This window comes from Vidua macroura, chromosome 21 (assembly GCF_024509145.1).
Source record: "Vidua macroura isolate BioBank_ID:100142 chromosome 21, ASM2450914v1, whole genome shotgun sequence".
NCBI classification, from domain to species: Eukaryota; Metazoa; Chordata; class Aves; order Passeriformes; family Viduidae; genus Vidua; species Vidua macroura.
The window spans coordinates 8,891,348-8,909,595 of record NC_071591.1 but is presented as its reverse complement, the minus strand read 5'-3'; the positions used below and the strand labels follow the sequence as shown (position 1 = coordinate 8,909,595).

The 18,248-nt window shown below is 62.5% G+C and overlaps 1 protein-coding gene across 2 annotated transcripts in view; it reads right to left on the bottom strand.

The window, feature by feature from the left end:
• NIBAN2 (niban apoptosis regulator 2) overlaps window positions 1–11,820 on the bottom strand; it is a 30,923-nt gene extending 19,103 nt beyond the window's left edge. For both annotated transcript variants that reach the window (XM_053996593.1, XM_053996594.1), the window contains exon 1: window positions 11,736–11,820. In XM_053996593.1, the coding sequence (XP_053852568.1) occupies window positions 11,736–11,790 (55 nt within the window). In that variant the 5' untranslated portion in view covers window positions 11,791–11,820. The remainder of the gene's footprint in view (window positions 1–11,735) is intronic.
• Window positions 11,821–18,248: the final 6,428 nt, after the last annotated feature.

Sequence of the window (18,248 nt, the reverse complement as noted above, 5' to 3'; positions counted from 1 at the left end):
TGGCACACCCAGAGGGGCGGCTGGGCTGGCACAGGCCCTGGCACAGGCCCTGGCACGTCCCGCTGGCTCCTGGCAGGGGGAAGCCACTGTGGGGTTCCAAGAGCAGCGGCGGCAGCAACGCCTGGCTCACAGGATCCCTGTGTCAGCACCTCTGGTCACAGAGCTGCTGTGTCCCCAGCCCCCAGCTCCCCTCCTGCCTCTCCGTGACTCAGGCACACGTGGTGGCTCCCGCAGGAGGGACTGCACAGCCCAGAGGGCACAGAGAGGGCTCTGGGCACCCAAACCCCAAACCAGGCTGGGTACAGGGTGGGATGCTGGCAGCAAGGACAGGGTTCAGCCAGGGCAGGGTTCAGCCGGGCCACAGCAGCTCCCAGCCACGCTCCAGCCCTCCCTGCCGGGTCCCCAGGGCCCCCACTCCGTGCTGGCATCACCCAGCCAGCCTGTGCTGTGGGCACAGCGGGGCACAGGGATGGGCAGGGCAGCACAGGCGTGTCCTTGTCCCGGGTGAGCCCGAGGTCCTGTGGCTGAAACCAGCCAGGAGAGGAGGCTCCTCTCCTGCCCAGCCCCCTGACCGACCGGTAGTGCCACCAGAGCTGTCACCCAGCCCAGGGTGACAGGCAGGGCACAGCCCTGGAGCAGTCGGTGCCCCAAGGGCAGGCACAGCCCTCCCGTGCTCAGAGGTCACGGCCCGGCCAGGGCAGCCCTGGCTGGCTCTTGGTCACTCTGAGCCAGGGCAGGAGGTGGATTTTGCCTTCAGGATTCCAAAGGCAAACTGTCCAAGCTGGTCCAGCAGCCTGGGCTGGCTGTGTCCTGCCCTTGGAAGCATCTCCAGCCCCGTAATCAGCCCCACACACGGAATCAGGGATTGCTCTGGGCTGGAAGGGACCTTAAATGTCATCTCCTTCCACCCCTGCCACGGCAGGGACCCCTCCCACTGTCCCAGGCTCCCAGCCCTGTCCAGCCTGGCCTTGGGCACTGCCAGGGATCCAGGGGCAGCCACAGCTGCTCTGGGCACCCTGTGCCAGGGCCTGCCCACCCTCACAGGGAAGGATTCTTCCTAATACCCCATCTAACCCCACTGTCTGTCAGACTGAAGCCATTCCCTGTGTCCTGTCCCTCCATCCCTTGTCCCCAGTCCCTCTCCAGCTCTCCTGGAGCCCCTTCAGGCCCTGGAAGGGCTCTGAGCTCTGCCTGGAGCTTCTCCTCTCCAGGTGAGCACCCCCAGCTCTCCCAGCCTGGCTCCAGCCCTGGAGCAGCTCGGTGGCCCCCTCTGCACTCTGTCCAACACAGACACAGCCCGGGGCAGCAGCCAGCTCTGATCCCAACCTCCCACCAGAGCAGAGCCAGCCCTGGCTCCGAGAGGTGGGGAAAAGGCACCCAGGAGCTGCAGCTCTGCCCCAGAGCCTGATCGCCTGCAGCCCAGCCCTGGCCTTGCTTTCCCTCCCGCTGCTGCATTTGCTGCCTGCAGGGTGTTTCAGCACGGTGGGAAGAGCAGAGCTCCAGGAATCCACCCCACGGCCCCAGGCTCACGGAGAGCCCTCCCAGCACCAGCGTGTGTCCAGAGCTTGTTTTCCTCATTGCCCTTGAGATCATGTGAAAATGGGAGTGCTGCTGGAAATAGCCCAGGCCCTGGGCAGCCCAGTCAGCAGATCCAGCCACGGGGAGGTCAGTCCTGCACAGGTTTGCTCCAAATTTTCCTTGTCCTTCGTCCCCCTCCTCATTCTTGCTCAGCTCAGCACACCCAGCACCTACAGGCATAGCTGTGTGTCCCTGGTGGGACAGAGCCTGGTGGGGACAGGGATGTGGCTCAGCCCAGGTGTGTCCCCAGGGCTGGGCAGCTGCTCCCAAAGGCAGTGGGAGCAGAGCTCTGGGGCTCAGGGGCTGCAGCAGCACAGGCACACCATCAGTGGGGAATCAAGGAATGGTTTGGGTTGGAAGGACCCTAAAGCCCATCCAGTGCCACCCCTGCCATGGCAGGGACACCTCCCACTGTCCCAGGCTGCTCCCAGCCCTGTCCAGCCTGGCCTTGGGCACTGCCAGGGATCCAGGGGCAGCCCCAGCTGCTCTGGGCACCCTGTGCCAGGGCCTGCCCACCCTCCCAGGGAAGGATTTCTTCCCTATATAACACCTAATTGCCCTTCTTTCAGTTTGAAGGCATTCCCCCTTTTCCTGTCGCTACAATTCCTGATGAAAATCCCTCTCTGGCTTCCTTGTGGCCCCTTCAGAGGCCCTGTGGAGACCTCCCAGGCCCTTCTCTTCTCCGACACGCACACCCGTGTGCTCACACACCCCTCGGAGGGGCTGCAGGCCAGCAGCTGGAAACCCCAGAGGGAACTTCTGCATCCTCCTCCAAGGCCACATCCCGTCTGGCACCCGCACTCCTCACGTGCCCACTGCCCTTACATCTGTGCAGGGGTGAGGTGCCTCTGGAAGCCCAGCCCTCCGCAGAGGGCCCCTGGGATGATGCAGAATCATGGAATAACAGATTGGTTTGGGTTGGAAGGGAGCTCAAAGCTCATCCCATCCCAACCCCTGCCACAGGCAGAGACTCCTTCCACTGTCCCAGGAGTGGAGTGACAGCAGGGGCTGGAGCAGGGTGCCCAAACCCCTGTGGATGCCACAGGGATGCCTCACCCCAGGCAGGGAATTTTCCTCTTGGTCCAGAAAAAAATTAAGAAAAACAAAAAGGCCAAACCAGCTCATTGAAGCAGAACCCTCGGGCTGCGAGGGCAGGGCCTGGCCTGGCTCCTTTCCCAGCCCTGTGGGACAGCCGGGCTCAGGCTGTGTCCCACGCAGTGTCCCCTGTCCCCCTGCCAGGGGGGTGGCAGGGATGTGCCTGCAGGGCAGTCAGGAGCAGACACAGGCTGTCCCTTTGCTGTGCTCCCTGCCCTGGGGACAGTCCCTCTGTGCCGTGGTGCTCTGGCACAGGTGGCCCGTGGGCAGTGTGTGCTGCCCTGGCCAGTTTGCCCAGGCTGCTGGGGGAGGAGTTAATTACTAATTTAGCCCGTAAATGATTAGTGAGCGGGAGTGCAGGCTCCCAGCAGCTCCAGAGCGGTGGCACTGACAGGGACAAGCACCACGGTGGCACTGCCAGGGCCAGCGACGGCCTGGGTGGCTCTTCCAGCAAGGGAAACAAAGCCACTGCAGGGAGGCTGATGCCACTGCTTGTCCCCCCTCGCAGTGGGGCTGCTCCAGCCAGCCCTCTCTGCTGCCTGCTCCAGGCACACCCAGCGGGTGTTCCCACTGTCCCTTGGCCGTCCTCCTGTCCCAAATCCTGCCATTATGCAGACAGGCTGTGTGGGCATCCCCCTGAGGGCACTGCACGGCGAGGATGGGGTGCACACGTGGATGGGGGGCACAGGGTGCCATGGATGAGGTGCCCAGGACACCCCAGACATGAGCACCCATGGCCAGGGGCTGTCCTGGCTCATCCCAGGCTCATCCCTTCAGGAATTTGGGAAAGACTGACAGCAGGAGATGGCTCCAGGCAGGCTGAGCAGCAGCAGTGCAGTGACAGCCAGCACAAGGGACAGTGCCACTGTGGATGGGGCACAGGAATCCTGCAGAGCCAACGGGGCACCCAAAGGGTTAAGCCCCAGCGGCAGTTTAGGGTTTCGGGAATTTGGATGTGAGCTCATTTCCACCCAGAAACACAAACTCCTTCACACGGGCCTGACTCAGCCCGGCTGAGCATCCAGAGGAGATGCCAGCACTGGGGGAAGTTGGGCACCAGTTCCTCACCCGGGGGCACTGGGACAGAGCAGGGGCTGGAGGAGGTTTTGTTCCTGAGCACGGCCAAACCCAGGGCTGACCCAGCAGCTCTCTGTATTCCCCCTCTCATCCAAACCAGGAGAGGCTGAACGGGGAAAGCAAATTGGAGAGAGCAAAAACTGGGAGAGTTTCCCCTCTGACCTCCTTGGACCCAACTGCACCCTTCACCCAAAGCCACACAAACCCGCCCCGGGTGTTCCTGCTCTGGGCTGCTCTCGGGATTGGGACTGAGCTCGACTGGCACAAGTGGGGAGCAGAGGCTGCTCTGATGCCAGGCACTGCTCAGCGCCAGGGATGGGGCAGGACAGGGGCACTGCCAGGCTCCAGCACCGCTCCAAAATCCATCGGGAATATTTTCAGAATGGAAAATATTGCCCGAAACCAGCTCAGAAGGGCGGCGGGGGTGGGAGGGGAGCACACGGTGCCTCCCCAGGCAGCAGCTCGGAGCAGCCGGCTGCCCTGTGACTCAGCCGCGGTGGGAAGGGTGGGCTGAGCAGCAGGAAGGCATGAGGCAGCGGAGCCTCGCCGGAGAAACCAGCCGGGGCCAGGCATGAACCGGTTGATCCTCTCTCGCCGCGCCTGAGCCGTGCGGGCTCTGCCCCCGGATGAGTCAGAAGCGCCCGTGGTGCCAGCGCAGGGCTGGGGCACCCGCCGGGGACACGGCTCTGCCAGGGGTGCCCCCATCCCCGGCACCCTGCGGTGTCCCCCCGGCCAGCTGGGACCCCGGGGGTGCCCCCAGGGCTCTGTGCCCCCCCTGCAGCACCCAGCCCATCTCCCAGCACCTCGCCCTGCCTGCACAACGCCGCTGCCCTCCCGGCCCAACCCAACCTGCCAGGACACAGCCGCGGGTGGCCCTGCGAGGCTCCGGAGCCAACCACGCGGCGGAACATGAACCAGCACACTCCGCAGCAACTCCTCAACCTCCGAACAGCTGAAAAACGCTGAAAAAAGCCACTCTCGGGCGAGCTTTGCACACCTTCTGCTGCTCCTGTGGGCACCGCTGCTCCCTCTCCCCAGTCCCAGCCGTGAGCCGGGCTCAGCCCCCCGCAGCAGCCCCTTCCCGGGGCTGGGGTCACGCCCAGCCCGGCAGGACGGGGATTAGAGGCCGCTACGTGCCGGCGGGTGTTTTCCCGTGGCGTGGATGCCGGTGTCCCGCTGCTCCTGGAACAAGGCAGCGCGGGGCTGCTGCGTGCGAGGAATGTGCCCGGGAGTAACAAAGAGCAAACGGCAGCGGCGCTCCCGGCGCCTCTCGGGGCTGGCCCGGGCTGCACGGAGATGCCTGCCCCGAGCCTCCCTGCCCGAACACATCCGAGGTATGGGGCAGGAGCAGATCCCCGCCCCCATCCACCCTGCGAGCCCCCTTTCCCCTTGGAGCAGCCTGCGGGGCAGTGCTCCAAAGCCACGGGGCACAGGTGCCCTCACGGCTGGGTTAAAGCCACCCCAGCCCCGAGTGCCACCTGGCAGCAGGCACAGCCACCAGCAGAGGTGACTGCGCTCCCGGGACTGTCAGGATATGTCCAGGATATGTCAGGATATGTCCACGGCCCAGGTGGCCGTGGGAGGATGGAGCATCCCTGGCTTGGCTCGAGCTGAACACCAACCCCAAACCCTGAGCTAGACCAGCAGCCACTGCCCTCATCCCGGCTGCAGCCACATCGTGTCCCTTGTCCCCCTGGGCGCCACCAGCACCCGGGCAGGGTGGAGAAGAGCTGCCACCCCTCTGGCTGTCCCCACAGCAGGGTGGGACCCAGCACCACCCCAGATAAGGCCCGGCTCATCCCCCAGCACCGGCCGGGCCACATTGCATCCATCCCTCAGGAATGGCGCAATCCTGCTGAGCCGAGCTGAGCCAAGCCAAGCCGAGCCGAGCCGAGCTGAGCTGAGCTGAGCCGAGCCGAGCCGAGCTGAGATGAGCCAAGCCGAGCCGAGCCGAGCTGAGCTGAGCTGAGCTGAGCCGAGCCGAGCTGAGCTGAGCTGAGCCGAGCCGAGCCGAGCCGAGCCGAGCTGAGCTGAGCCGAGCCGAGCTGAGCTGAGCCGAGCCGAGCTGAGATGAGCCGAACTGAGCCGAGCCGGGTGTGCACCGGCACCCACATCCTCCCACCCTGCCAGCTGGGGACAGGGAGCTGAGGTCCCCACGGCAAAGGGGACACAGCACATCTCCTGTGCTGGGGGCAGCTGGGGTGGGCGCTCCTTGCTCCGGGATGTCCCAGGAGCTGTGTCCCTTGTGTCCCCTCGTGCCCAGCCCCAGGGAGAGGAGCTGAACCTGGCACGCTGTCCCTGTGCCCAGCTGGACAGTGCCAGTGGGAAACCCAATCCAGCCCCAGGGGAGGAGACCAAACAAAGATTTTTCTGTGCTTCGAAAAAACAACCCAACCAAGAGGGATTTGAAGAAAACAGACCTGAACCTGTCCTGGAGCTGTCCTGGACCACCCTTCCCTGCTGCTGGCCAGGGTCCTGTGTCCAGCTCGTCTGTACCCGTCCCAAAGGATGCTGAGCCACCACAATTTTGGGGTCTGGGAGCTGGCTCACCCCAGTTTTGGGCACATCCCTTCATGCAGAAAAACCTCTCCAGGGGCTGAGCAGAGCTGGCAGAAGGAGAAAGGAAGCCAGGACAAGTGTCCTGTGCCCCAGGAGCCACCAGCACAGTGGGAGATGGCTGAGATCCTGCCCCAGGCCTCTGTCACCTCCAGGGCAGTGTCCCATCCATCCTGCTGTGTGGGAATGTCCCATCCAGGGACCCCCCTGGTGAAGGGGTCCGAGCTCCCAAGAGGAATTCCCCAGAGAGATCCCTGGCAGGGAAGGGCAGGAGGGGACAAAGAAGGGCAGGAGGGCACGGCAAAGGGCAGGAAGGCAGGGAGAAGGGCACTGTGCTCTACCAGAGCTGGGACCTGTGTCAAATGTCACTGCTCTTTCCCTTTGAAAAGGGGGAAAAGGTGGAGTTTTATTCCTTCCTCCCCTGCCGGTCCAAGAGACTGGGAGGAAGCAGCGACTGCTCTGCTCTGCCCCTTCCTCCCCTCCTGGCCCCAGCACTGGGCTCTCCACGGAGCCACTGCAGGCATGGGACAAGGCTCCAAGGCTGGGGAGGGGGCACAGCCCCTGCTTGGGGACCTCACCAGATGGGCTCTGGGGGCTGCAGCCCCAGGAGGAGCTGACATCCCCCACAGATTGGGTGGTGGGAGCAGAGCTGGGTCCTGCAGGGGCACAGCAGGTCCTGGAGAGCTGCTGCTCACCTGCCTTCACTCCTGGCCCCATGAAGTGCCCGTGGATGAACACCCCTGCATCCCTCCAGCCCTGCTTCCTGCTGGAAAGCTCGGAGGCACAGGAGCCTGGCAGTGCCAGGAGGGTGGGCTGGGGCTGACAGGGGCTGTGCCAAGGGGCACCGAGCCCCTCGGAGCTCTGAGCCAGCCTCTGCAGTGATTTGGGGACGAGGGGAGGCAAAGGCTTGGGAAATCGCAGCTCCTGGCTGTGTCACTGTGTGGGAAATGAATTTGTAGAGTATTTGTAGAGCTTTAAGGCATTTACAGCATGGTGTGGCTAAAGGTGATAGGCCAAGAAACACTTATAATATATTGTAATTAGGAAATAGTTGGCTTCTGATTGTGATGGTGTGAATTATAACATCTGTATTGTCTCACCCGTCACATGAGACTGAAAATGGAATAAAAGTTTTTAAAATGCCTCTCAGTTGCCCCATCTCTGGGTCAGAAAAGGGCCTCATCCAACATCCCTGCCATGGGTTTCGGGGTGTCTGATACTGCTGTGGAGGTGTCCTGCTCCGGGGGTGCTTTTCTCTCCCTGGGCAGGCCCAAGGACAGCTCGGAGCTGCCATCCTGGCTCTGTTCCTCCTGTCCCAGCCCTGCTGCTCCCAGGCACAGCAGGGATCCCCTCCCTGCGTGCCCCAGCTCGCTCCAGCCGAGGCCTCTGGCTAAACCCCGGCCGGGGGAGGCAGGGAAAGCCCTCCCCGAGGGCAGGCAGGCTCTGCCCCGGGGCTGAGCACTGAGCACGGCCCGGCCGGGAGGGCTCCCGTGGCCCGCCCACGCGGGAAGGCCACCAGAGCCGTGTCCCCTGCCCCGACACGCTGGCTCGGAGCGAGCCCCGTGCCCCGACACGACGGCTGCAGGTAAAGCCCCGGCTTGCCAGAACCAGCCCTCGCCGCTGGCAGGGAGCCCTGACATGCCAGGGGAGTTATTTATTTGGCGATGAAAGACACACATTTCGTTGGGAGAAACCACTCCACGGCTGGAGCGCCCTCGGAGCCTCCCTGCACGGCTCCCCCCGGGGCAGGGTGAGGGCTGCAGCCTCAAGACCAACCCCAGAGCCCGGCAGCCTCCACCTCCCACGCCGGCTGGAGCTGAGCTGCGGCAAAGGCTGGGAAATGAGTGTCACGCTTGGGGAAGCCACAGCGAACCTCCTCCTGCTGCCAGCAGCCTCCATCCCCGGGGCACGCCACAGCCTGGTGCCTTCTGGCGTTTCCAGGCACCTCTGGAGCCGGCCCTGCAGCCCATGCCATGCCATGCCATGCCATGCCATGCCATGCCATGCCATGCCATGCTATGCCATGCCATGCCATGCCATGCCATGCCATGCCATGCCATGCCATGCTATGCCATGCCATGCCATGCCATGCCATGCCATGCTATGCCATGCCATGCCATGCCATGCCATGCCATGCCATGCCATGCCATGCCGTGCCAGCCCCCTGCGTGCTGGGATCAGGGACATGCACACACCGATGCCCGACAAGGCTCCTTGGAGCAGGGAGGCTGCAGGTCCCGCCCCAGGGATGAGGCTCGGTGTCACCTCTGCCACCTCTGCGTGGGCTGCTGCCTGTGGAAGTCCTACCCCGAAATTAGCAGCTGCTTCACTCTGTAATTAACGGGCTGGCGACTCCCCGGAGATGCCAGAGCAAGGTGGGAGCTCCCAGGGACCCTCCCTGTGCTGCCACCCACCCCCACATCCCTCTGGCCGTGGAGACATCCAGCGGCTCCTGCTGCATCCCTGGGCTCTGCCACTCACCCAGGGTGGCACCCAGGAGCTCCTGCTGCATCCCTGGGTGCTGGCACCCCTGGGCTCAGGACCAGCAGCTCCACCCAGAGCTCAGCCCCCAGGAGAAGGGGTCCACGGGATGCTCCAGGGAAGCATCATGATTCCAGCATGAGGGAAGAGCTTCATCCAGTCCCATGCTGAGAGCACCCCCTGCCCTGGACACGAGAGGACACTGTGCAAAACTCCGCCCAGTGGCATCCTGGTTTCCCAGGACACCCCATCCCTGCCACCCTGGTGTGCCCAGGTGATGGTGCCCACGCTTGGCATCCTTGCACAAGGAGGATGAGCCAGTCCCTGCTCCAGCCCACAGAGCAGCTTGGAAACAACTCCCAGCCCACATCTGGGAGGAAGAGGAGGAGGAGGAGGAGGAGGAGAGCAGCCGAAGGGTGTTGACAAACAAACTGGATGACTCAGGCAGGAAGATGTCCAAAGCAGGGTGGCAGGAGGAAGCACCGGTCAGAGAGACCCTGCAGAACGGAATGCAGGATCACACCTGTGGTCACACCTGGCTGCCCTGACAGCCCCAAAGCTGGCAGGGAGCTGCCTCTGTGACTGCCTGGGGCCCTCCAGCCCCAGCTGGGAGGAAAGACCCTGCTAGTGAGCCACCCAAGTCACACATGTGTGGCCCGTGACTTCTGGGAGACATTGGCACGAGCCTCACAGAGCCACCATCAAATGGGCTGGGACAGGGCATGGCACCTGCACAGCCTGGGCACTGTGGGCATGGCAGGGCTTCTCCCACCTGCCTCCTGCCTTTAGCCCATTCCCAGGAGGGGCACAGGTCTGGGCCAGGCTCTCCCCAGCAGCTCTGCTGCTCTAAGGGGCTGCATCCTCGGGAAGCACTGCCAAGCCCAAAGAGCTCCTGTCCCTCCAGCAACCAGGGGTCATGGTGGCCTGGGCAGCAAATCCAAACCCCCCAAATTTGGGAGGACAGCTAGGAAAAGCTGCTTGGAGAAGGGCTGGACCCCTCCTGGGGCAGCAGCAGTGGAGAACAGGCCGAGCTAGGCAGGAAATCCTGGAGTTTTCCCCGCCACGTTGCTTTGCATGCCTGACAGCAAGTCGTGCCTTGCCTGTTGGGCTCCAGCCCCTCCCAGCTCCGGGGGCTCCTCAGCCAGCCAGGAGCCCTGGCAGGAGCAGAGAGGTGCTCCAGGAACGCAGTTTGCCCCAGTCTCTCCCAGGGAGGTGTCCCAGTGCAGGTGTGTGTCCCCTCTATTCACCCCAGCACGGCATGGGACATGTCCCAGCCCAGTCTCCATAATCCTATTGCACAGGAATCTTTTTTTCCCTCATTTAATATTTTTCCCACAAAAAGCCCTCTGCAGTCCCCAAGCATGGGTTAAATCCCAGCCTGGGCTAACAGCTCAGCCCCTGCCCCATCCAGCCTGGCCTTGCAAACACCCAATCCCTGACCCAGCAGAGACAGATTCCTGCACAGGAAACCCAGCCAGGCTTCTCCTTGTTATTCTTCAGGATTAGGATCACAGGGGCTTGCACGGGGAGCTATCTGTGCACAGACGATCTCAGCAAGTTATGGAGAAATTCAGGATGTGCTTTGGATCCAAACACGCCACAGGCAGCCCCGACCCGGTGCTCAGCCACGCTGAGCTTTAACTAATGCAAGATGAAAACCCCAGAGCGAGTTCCAAGCTCTCCTTCAAAGCTCAGAAACCTGCTGGCGTCCTGCTGAGCCGCATACCACGTAAGCATTCCTGCCAGGATGGGGCCTGGCAGGGCGGATGGGCTGCACGGCGAGACAGCCGTCCCTGTGCCAGCCCCACGGCAGCTCCAGCGCTGCAGCAGCTCTTCCCCCAGAGCCCTTGGGGACAAAAGGACTTCAGAGCCACTCCCGCGCCTTTATGGCCGCGACAGAGGAGTGATACGGCGGAGTCACCTCCAAAACATGGGCGCTCCCCAGCCCTTGAGCTGCCGGCGAGACGCACAAGGTCCAGCACGAAGCCACCCTCGGCTGTGACACCCGCTCAGGTGCGGCCCCGCTGCTGCGGGGGTGGCTTCACCCACTGGAGACGAGGTTTTGCCAGCCTGGGGAGCTGAAACCAGCGCTGGGGCACGAAAAGGCTCGGAGGTCACGTCCTGCCCGCTCAGAAGCCCCGGGGAGCCAAGCGCCCGCATCACGAGTGACGCAAAGTGGCTTGGGGGAGCCAAGCACCGCCACGGGGGGGGTGACCCCACTTAGAGGGGTCAGACGTGTCACCACAGACCCCAGATAGCAGCGCTGAGCCCCCAGCCACGGCTTCACACGATCCGTGCCCGAGCAGAGCCGTCAGCCCGCGTTCCGCGGGTCGCGGGCAGCTCTGGGCAGACATCCTGAGCCGGGGGCGCGGCGCTGCCGCCCCGGGACACACGGGCTCTCAATGACCACATTGTCACCCTGCCCGTCCCGCGGAGCTGGCGGGGGCACTGCTGTGTCCTGCCTGGAGCCAGCCAGGGGTGCAGGCGGCGCTTCCCTCCGCCCCAGAGCCTCTGAGGGGGGTTTCCTAAGGATCTCCCAGCGCTGTGAAGGGGGATGAGACTCATCTGCCAGCCAGCGCCAGCAGTGCCCGTGCTGACAGCGGTGTCCCTGCGCTTCCAGCATCCCCCTGGAGCCCAACTCCCCTCTCACCTCCCCGCAGCCCGAGGGGTCCCCGAGCCCCGCTGCCAACACAAACACCCCCGGCACAACGCAGCCTTTCATTCGGGAGGCACACGGGCGCCTCGGGTACCCCCCCGAGCTGTGCCGAGGCAAAACCACGGGGAAACTAAAAATTAAAAAGTTTGAAGAGCGAGAGAGAGGCGAAGAGCAGGCGTGGGGGTCCCGGGAAGACTGAGCGGGGGGGTTCCCAAAGGGATTGAAGGAGAGATGGGGAGATCCCGGGGATCTCCCCGGGATGAGCGGAGCGGGGGGCGCGCCGGGGGCTCACCCGCGATGTGCTGGCGGCGACCCTCGTCCAGGTGCGTGGAGACCACATCTCCCATGGCGAGCGGAGCCGGGCCGGGCCGGGCGGCGGGAGGAGCGGCAGGAGGAGGAGGGAAGAGGGAGGAGGAGGAGGAGGAGGAGGAGGAAGAAGGCAGAGCTCGGGGCGGCCCGGCAGCACGGCGCCCCACGGCCCCCCCCGGCCACTCCTCCCGCACCGCCCCGCGTCCCGCCCGCCGCCCCCGGCCTCGGGGAGAGGCTGCGAGTGTCCCCCCGCCGGGTAATTAGCCGCGCTAATTGCCGGGGGGGGATGGGCAGGATGGAGGAGGGGCCGTGCCCCCCGGCCGGGAGCTGGGCAGTGCCCGCCGTCTCCCCGCACTCCCAGCGGCAAAACCGGCTCCGTGCTGGCACCGCGCTGCTCCAGCCCGGCATTGCGACACCCGGGCTCCGTCCTACCTGCGCCCACGCCCCGCAGCCGCCAGCCTTGACCTTGGTGCCAAACGGGAGAGCGGGCGTGGGAGCCGGCGGGCAGCGGGCACAGCGAGGGCCCCTCGCCCTGCCCAGCCCGGGGGAGAAGGGGATGGGAATGCTTGAGGTGATTTAAAACCCGCCCCGGCCACAGGTTTCGGCTGTCCCGGGACGGGGGCTGGCATCTCCCGGGTGAGCCGGGGAGCACACTCAGAGTGGGACACTGAAACCGGGAATGTGCCAGCGATCGTGCGAAGTCTCCTCGGACACAGCCGGGGAGGAAGCAGCTGGAGCCGCGGAGCTGGAGGAAGCGCTGGAAAAGCTCCTCCTTCCTCCTGCTGCTGCTGAGGCTCCTTTCCCAAGCGCAACAGGCGGAAACAGCCCTCGCAGGATGCCGCGGCGCTGCCTGGGCACGATCCGCGGGGAGGAAAGGCCTCGCCGCCGTCATTCCCAGAGCCTGGGCACCGCCAGCAGCTCGGGGTGTGACCGAGAGAGGAAGAGGAGGAGGAGGAGGAAGGAGGACGTGGTGGCGTGACCAGAAAGTTCAAGCTGTTCCCAGCTGCAGGGCGGCTCCGGGGAGTCGCTGCCGAGGTGGATGCACGCCTTGGGATCGCTCTGGGTCCCTGGATGCTTCCAGACCTCTGGAAGCCGGGGCTGGGCCGGGCGAAGCTCGGCTCAGCTGCTTGGCTCGGTGTGCGGCAGCCAGCGTGGAAGCGGCTCCGGGAGGCTTTTCCTGGGCTGGCCTTGTTTACCCGGGAGCGGTGGGAGGGAGGGTTGGAAGTGGCCGGGCTGGGAGCGAGGCATCCTGTTTATCCTCCTGAAATAGCTGCCCGTGGCCGCCGCGGGGCTGGGCAGGGGGCGGCAGGATGCGCGCACCCCTCCCCGCCTGCTGCCACCGCCAGCCCTGCCCTGCCGCGCTGCCACCACCCCGGGGGACGCCAGCGGGTCCTGCCCCCTCGCCGTGCCAGGGGGATGCCACCCTGGAGCCAAGAATCCTCCTTTTTGGGCAGGGATGCGGGTCCGCCCGTGCCACGCTCTGCCCAAGCCGAACACTCCCCACGTGGCCAAAAAACATCAGGACGTCGAGTGGCGCCCAGATGCCAGCTGCATTTGTCCCAGCACCCTCTCCCCCCAGGAATGCCCACAGTGCCTCAACCTTTTCCATCCTGATATTCTTCTCACCCCTCCGACTCATTTCAAATGGGAAAATAATTCCAAAGCTGGAATATTTCCCTTTTTTTTTTCCCTGAGATGCCCCATAAGAAGGTTTACCCTTAGCACGGGGCTTGTTTGCAGTTTGTTTGCCTGGCCAGAATGCTGCTGGTATCAAGGGATTCTCGTGGGAAATTTATCTGCAGCAAAATCTCATTTTTAGAGGAATAGAAAAATAGAAAATCGTTCCACTGGAGGCTTTTAAACACTTTTCCCACTGTTGATCCCCAAGAAATAGAAAATCGTTCTACTGGAGGCTTTTAAACAATTTCCCCACTGCTGATCCCTGAGAAGTCTGGCTGTGAATTAATTTGAAATTCTGTCTTAGTGAGGTGATGGTATTTAAGAGGCAATGAAAATGCATCCACCCCCTTCAAACTGAAAAGAAATGGTAATATCTATCCATGTAAATAACTTCATTATTAGAAACCAAGCTTCATCCCTTCCAAAAAAGCAATGCATGGAATATGATTTAGGCAGTGCACACAGAATCCTGCTAAATAAACCAAGTAAATGGTTTTAAAGCCTTATTTTTGAAAAATTAATCCACACAAGCACCAAAGCACTGAGTCATCACCGCCTCTTTTGCCCACTGGTGTGTTTCTTAAATAAAAAAAATAAAACCTGAATGAAGAGGTAAAAAATAGACAGCATTGACATTGTTGATTTGCAAACAGGAAGGGGATGTTTGTGGCACACAGAAATAGCCTGGAGGCTGTCACACAGACACACAGGCTGCTTTTGGGGCTCCCAAAACCACCTGAGGATGGGCACGATGTCCTGGCACCGTCAGACAGCGCCACGTGGTGAGACAAAGGGAGCTTTTGGCACAGGCTGGCAGCCAGAGACAGGCTCAGCTGCTAAAGCTTGGGACAGGAAAGTAAAGAAGTTGTTTGAAGGGTTTTGTTGTGACTGGAGACATTTGGGAGCTCAAAACTCAGCAGGTTCCCACAGGGTCACGTGCAGAGGGGATTGTCCCCAACGTGCTCCTGGTCAGGGTTTCCTCCATCCCCAACAGCTGAGTGGCTGCCCCAGGATGATGAGGATGGGGATGGGGATGGGGCTGGGGATGGGAATGGTTTGTCCTTCCCCTGCAGGACATTTTGGTGCATACCCACATGGTCACGTGCAGAGGGGATTGTCTCCATGCTCCTGGTCAGGGTTTCCTCCATCCCTGCCAGCCTGATGGGTGTCTGAGGAGGATGGGCTGGGGATGGAGTTGAAATGGGGGTGGGGATGGGGTTGGGATGGGGATGGGGATAGGAATGGTTTGTCCTTCCTCTCCAGATGCAGTTTCTGGGAGCCCAGCCTGGCCCTGCTCAGGCACTAAGCCTGTTCTGCTGAGCACAAGGGGTGCAGACACAGCCCCCCACTGCCCTCCTGCCTCCCCTCCTGGCTCCATCCTTCCTGAGGATTTAAATCCATCTTTAAATCCGTCCCCTTTTGCAGGCTCAGCTCCCAACTCCCTGCTCTGCTTCCCCGTATCCCTCTGCAAAGGCTCCAGGTAAAGCCCCTGGATTCAGGAAAACAAACCACCAGTTCCAGCAGCACAAGTGATGCTCAAATGGCTTTGTCACACCCTGTCCTGGGCCTGTCCCATGTGCTGGGGCTCCGAGGGACCCAGCACAGATGTCCCTCCCATCAGAGGCTGTGCACTGTTGGAGTTGTACAGAATTGCAGCCTGATAAAGTCTAATCATGTCAGCTAATTACATCTCACTGAAGAGATGGAAATAATGCTTATCTGCCTAGAGCTGATGAATTATCTACCCCAGCTTGGAAATGAAGGATTTCCCTGTGAATACAGCCGAGGAGAATAAACACTCTCGTGATTTCAGGCAGCTCCTGTGAAGGTGGAGATGGCAGCAGCGAGGTGAAGTAGTTTCCAAATTATTAAAGCCTTCAAAGCCTTCAGTGCATTAGTCCATCATGATGAGCAAAGTGTTCCATACCTGTCCTTCACCCTCCCAGCACTTCTGGATGATTCTCATGCCACAGTCCATGGCCGTGACAAAGCATTTTTTTAAAAAGTTGGTTATGTGGGGTATTTTTTTCTGCTCACAGCAGTCAAAGCAAGCCTGACAGGGGCTGTGTGCTCAGCTCCCTGCCCTCCTGTCCCTCAGCTGATCCCTCTGGATTCGGTGCTTGTGGGGGGATCATCCCACCCTGCTCCCGTTGGATTTTCCATGAGGTCATTAGCACGGTGCAGAGCCTGACCTCTCAGCAGCAGAGGTGGTGGATGCACCTGCCGAGCGCCCAGAACAGGCTGTTCCCAGCCACTCCCCAGCTCCAGAATCCTGCAGGATTCCTGCAGCCGCTGAGCACTGCAGGATAAATCTCCAGCCCAGTAAATGTTTATTTCCCTCTCACCGACACCAGGAGCAATCAGTGGAGTTTTCCTTCCACTCTCAATGACCCTGGCACAGGGATCTATTTCCACCTCACCAGATCACCGGGAAACCCGATCGCGGTGGGGGAAGAGCCGGGGGGAGGGGGTGTGGGGGGGGGCTTGAGGGCAGGAGCTGCAGCCAAGGGGAGGTCGGGGTGTCCCTCGCAGCTGGGCTCAGGTCCCCGTCCACAGGGTAGGGGGTGGAAACCTACCTGGGGTCACCTCTGAGGTGCCTAGGGCGTGTCCTGGTTAAGGGACCCGCTGTGCCCTGGGGCCCGAGCCAGCCCAGGCCGGGCAGGAGGGAGAAGCAGCCGGCAGAGAAGGGGGTGGAGGAGCCCTCCTGCGCCGGGGGCTGCTCGCCTTCCCCAGAACTGCTCTCGGTGCAATTAACAGCAGCGTAATTGCAGCAATAAAACTTTGCAGTGCTGATTAAGGCGAGGGCAGCTCTGCCCAGCGCCGCGAGCGGTGATGCCGTGCCCGTGGGCTGCTGCACCCTCGGTCCCGCTGCTGACTCCAGCGCTGCGCTCCGATAACAGCGTCATTAAACACTGCTGAATCAGGCCCGCCTCGAGCGGCTTCTGCTGAATCAGGGTGCATCCACCAGCTCCAGCCCCAGCTCCAGCCCGGGCAGGGAGCTCTGAGCAGGATCCATCAGCTCCAGCCCCAGCTCCAGCCCGGGCAGGGAGCTCTGAGCGGGATCCATCAGCTCCAGCCCGGGCACGGGGCTCTGAGCGGGATCCATCAGCTCCAGCCCCAGCTCCAGCCCGGGCACGGGGCTCTGAGCGGGATCCATCAGCTCCAGCCCCAGCTCCAGCCCGGGCAGGGAGCTCTGAGCGGGATCCATCAGCTCCAGCCCGGGCACGGGGCTCTGAGCGGGATCCATCAGCTCCAGCCCCAGCTCCAGCCCGGGCACGGGGCTCTGAGCACAGGGGTGACACTGACTGAGGGGCACCTGGGGATCCGCAAAACCCCCAAGCCGGAGCCAGGGGGCTGTGACAGGCAGCACAGGGGCGGGGCTGTCACCTCACCCTGTCCCCCGGTGGGTGAGCACCCATCGCCCACCAGTGCCCCGGGGCAGGGAGAGGCCGGCGGGGCCGGGGGGCGCAGCCCGCGGAGCGGAGGGCACGGGGGGAGGAGGAGGAGGAGGAGGAGGAAGGAGGCTCCTGCGGACCAGCATTCCCCTCTGCTGGTCGGCACTGGGATAACTGGTGGCCGCCAGCCAGGCGTTGGCAGGGAGCCGGGATCGGCTCGGTGCAGCCTGCGGAGGGTGCGACAGACTGGCGACATTGGCACCGGCGTGGCACCGGGACAGGGGACATGGGACATACACTGGCATGGCATGGCATGGCATGGCACATGGGACAGGCACTGGCACATGGCACATGGCACATGGGACAGGCACTGGCATGGCATGGGACATGGGACACCATGGGACATGGGACATGGAACATGGGAGATGGGAGAGGCACTGGCATGGCATGGGACATGGGACACAGGACACGGGACATGGGACAGGCACAGGCAGGACAGCCTGGGCACTGGGATGAGCACAGGGAATGGGCATGGGCACTGGCATGGCATGGATGTGGCCCTGGCTCTGCTCCTAGCTGTGCTAGAGTTTTATATTGGGGTTTTTATTGGGGTTTTCTGCCCCACTGCCAAACCCTGGGCAGGTGCAGGGCTGGTGCTGGGTCACAGCTCTGGCATCTGCACCGGGGAAAGGAAAAATTCCATGTTTGAGCAATGCTGAACAGCTGGAAACGGGGAAAACCCAAAGCACCAGGCTGGCCCTGCCTGCACCAGAGCAGGGCCTGCCCAGCCCCCAGCCCGCACTGCCCCCAGCACAAACACCCAAACACCGGGCTCCTGGAGATGATTAACCCCGAGCAGCTGAGCCCCAGGCAGCTCATGGGGACAGGAACAACGGGTGACACTGTGCCCTTGCTGTCCCTACAAGCACCTTCCCCTGGGACACGTTCCCAGCCCCGGGGCCAGGCATTCAACAGCCAGCATTGCCTCTGGCCCACTCAGCGGGGGTGGAAGTGCCTCCCCATCCCACATCCCCAGACCATGGATGCATTCCCCAGCACATACTGGATACTCTCACACCCTCCCACGGTGCCCTAAAATCCCAAATATTCCGGGGGAGCCCCCAGGGAAGATGGTCAGCAGATCAGCAGGAGCTGCCAGTGTTTCCCCCTTCAGCCCCAGGGCTCAGAAGATTGTGGGGCACCCCCATTTCTGCCAGATAAACACATGTCCAGCATCTTAACACTTTTTAACTGGATTTTTGGGGGTGAAAGAGCCCAGAGCGAGGCCTCCTGGCCTAAACTCCTTAGGAGAGGACCAGGAGGGAGGGATCAGGATGTGGCCCCAAGGCTGCTGGGGGAGGCATCTCTGACATCAACTTCCCCTTGGTACCACAGACATCCTTACACTTGTCTGTCAGGAA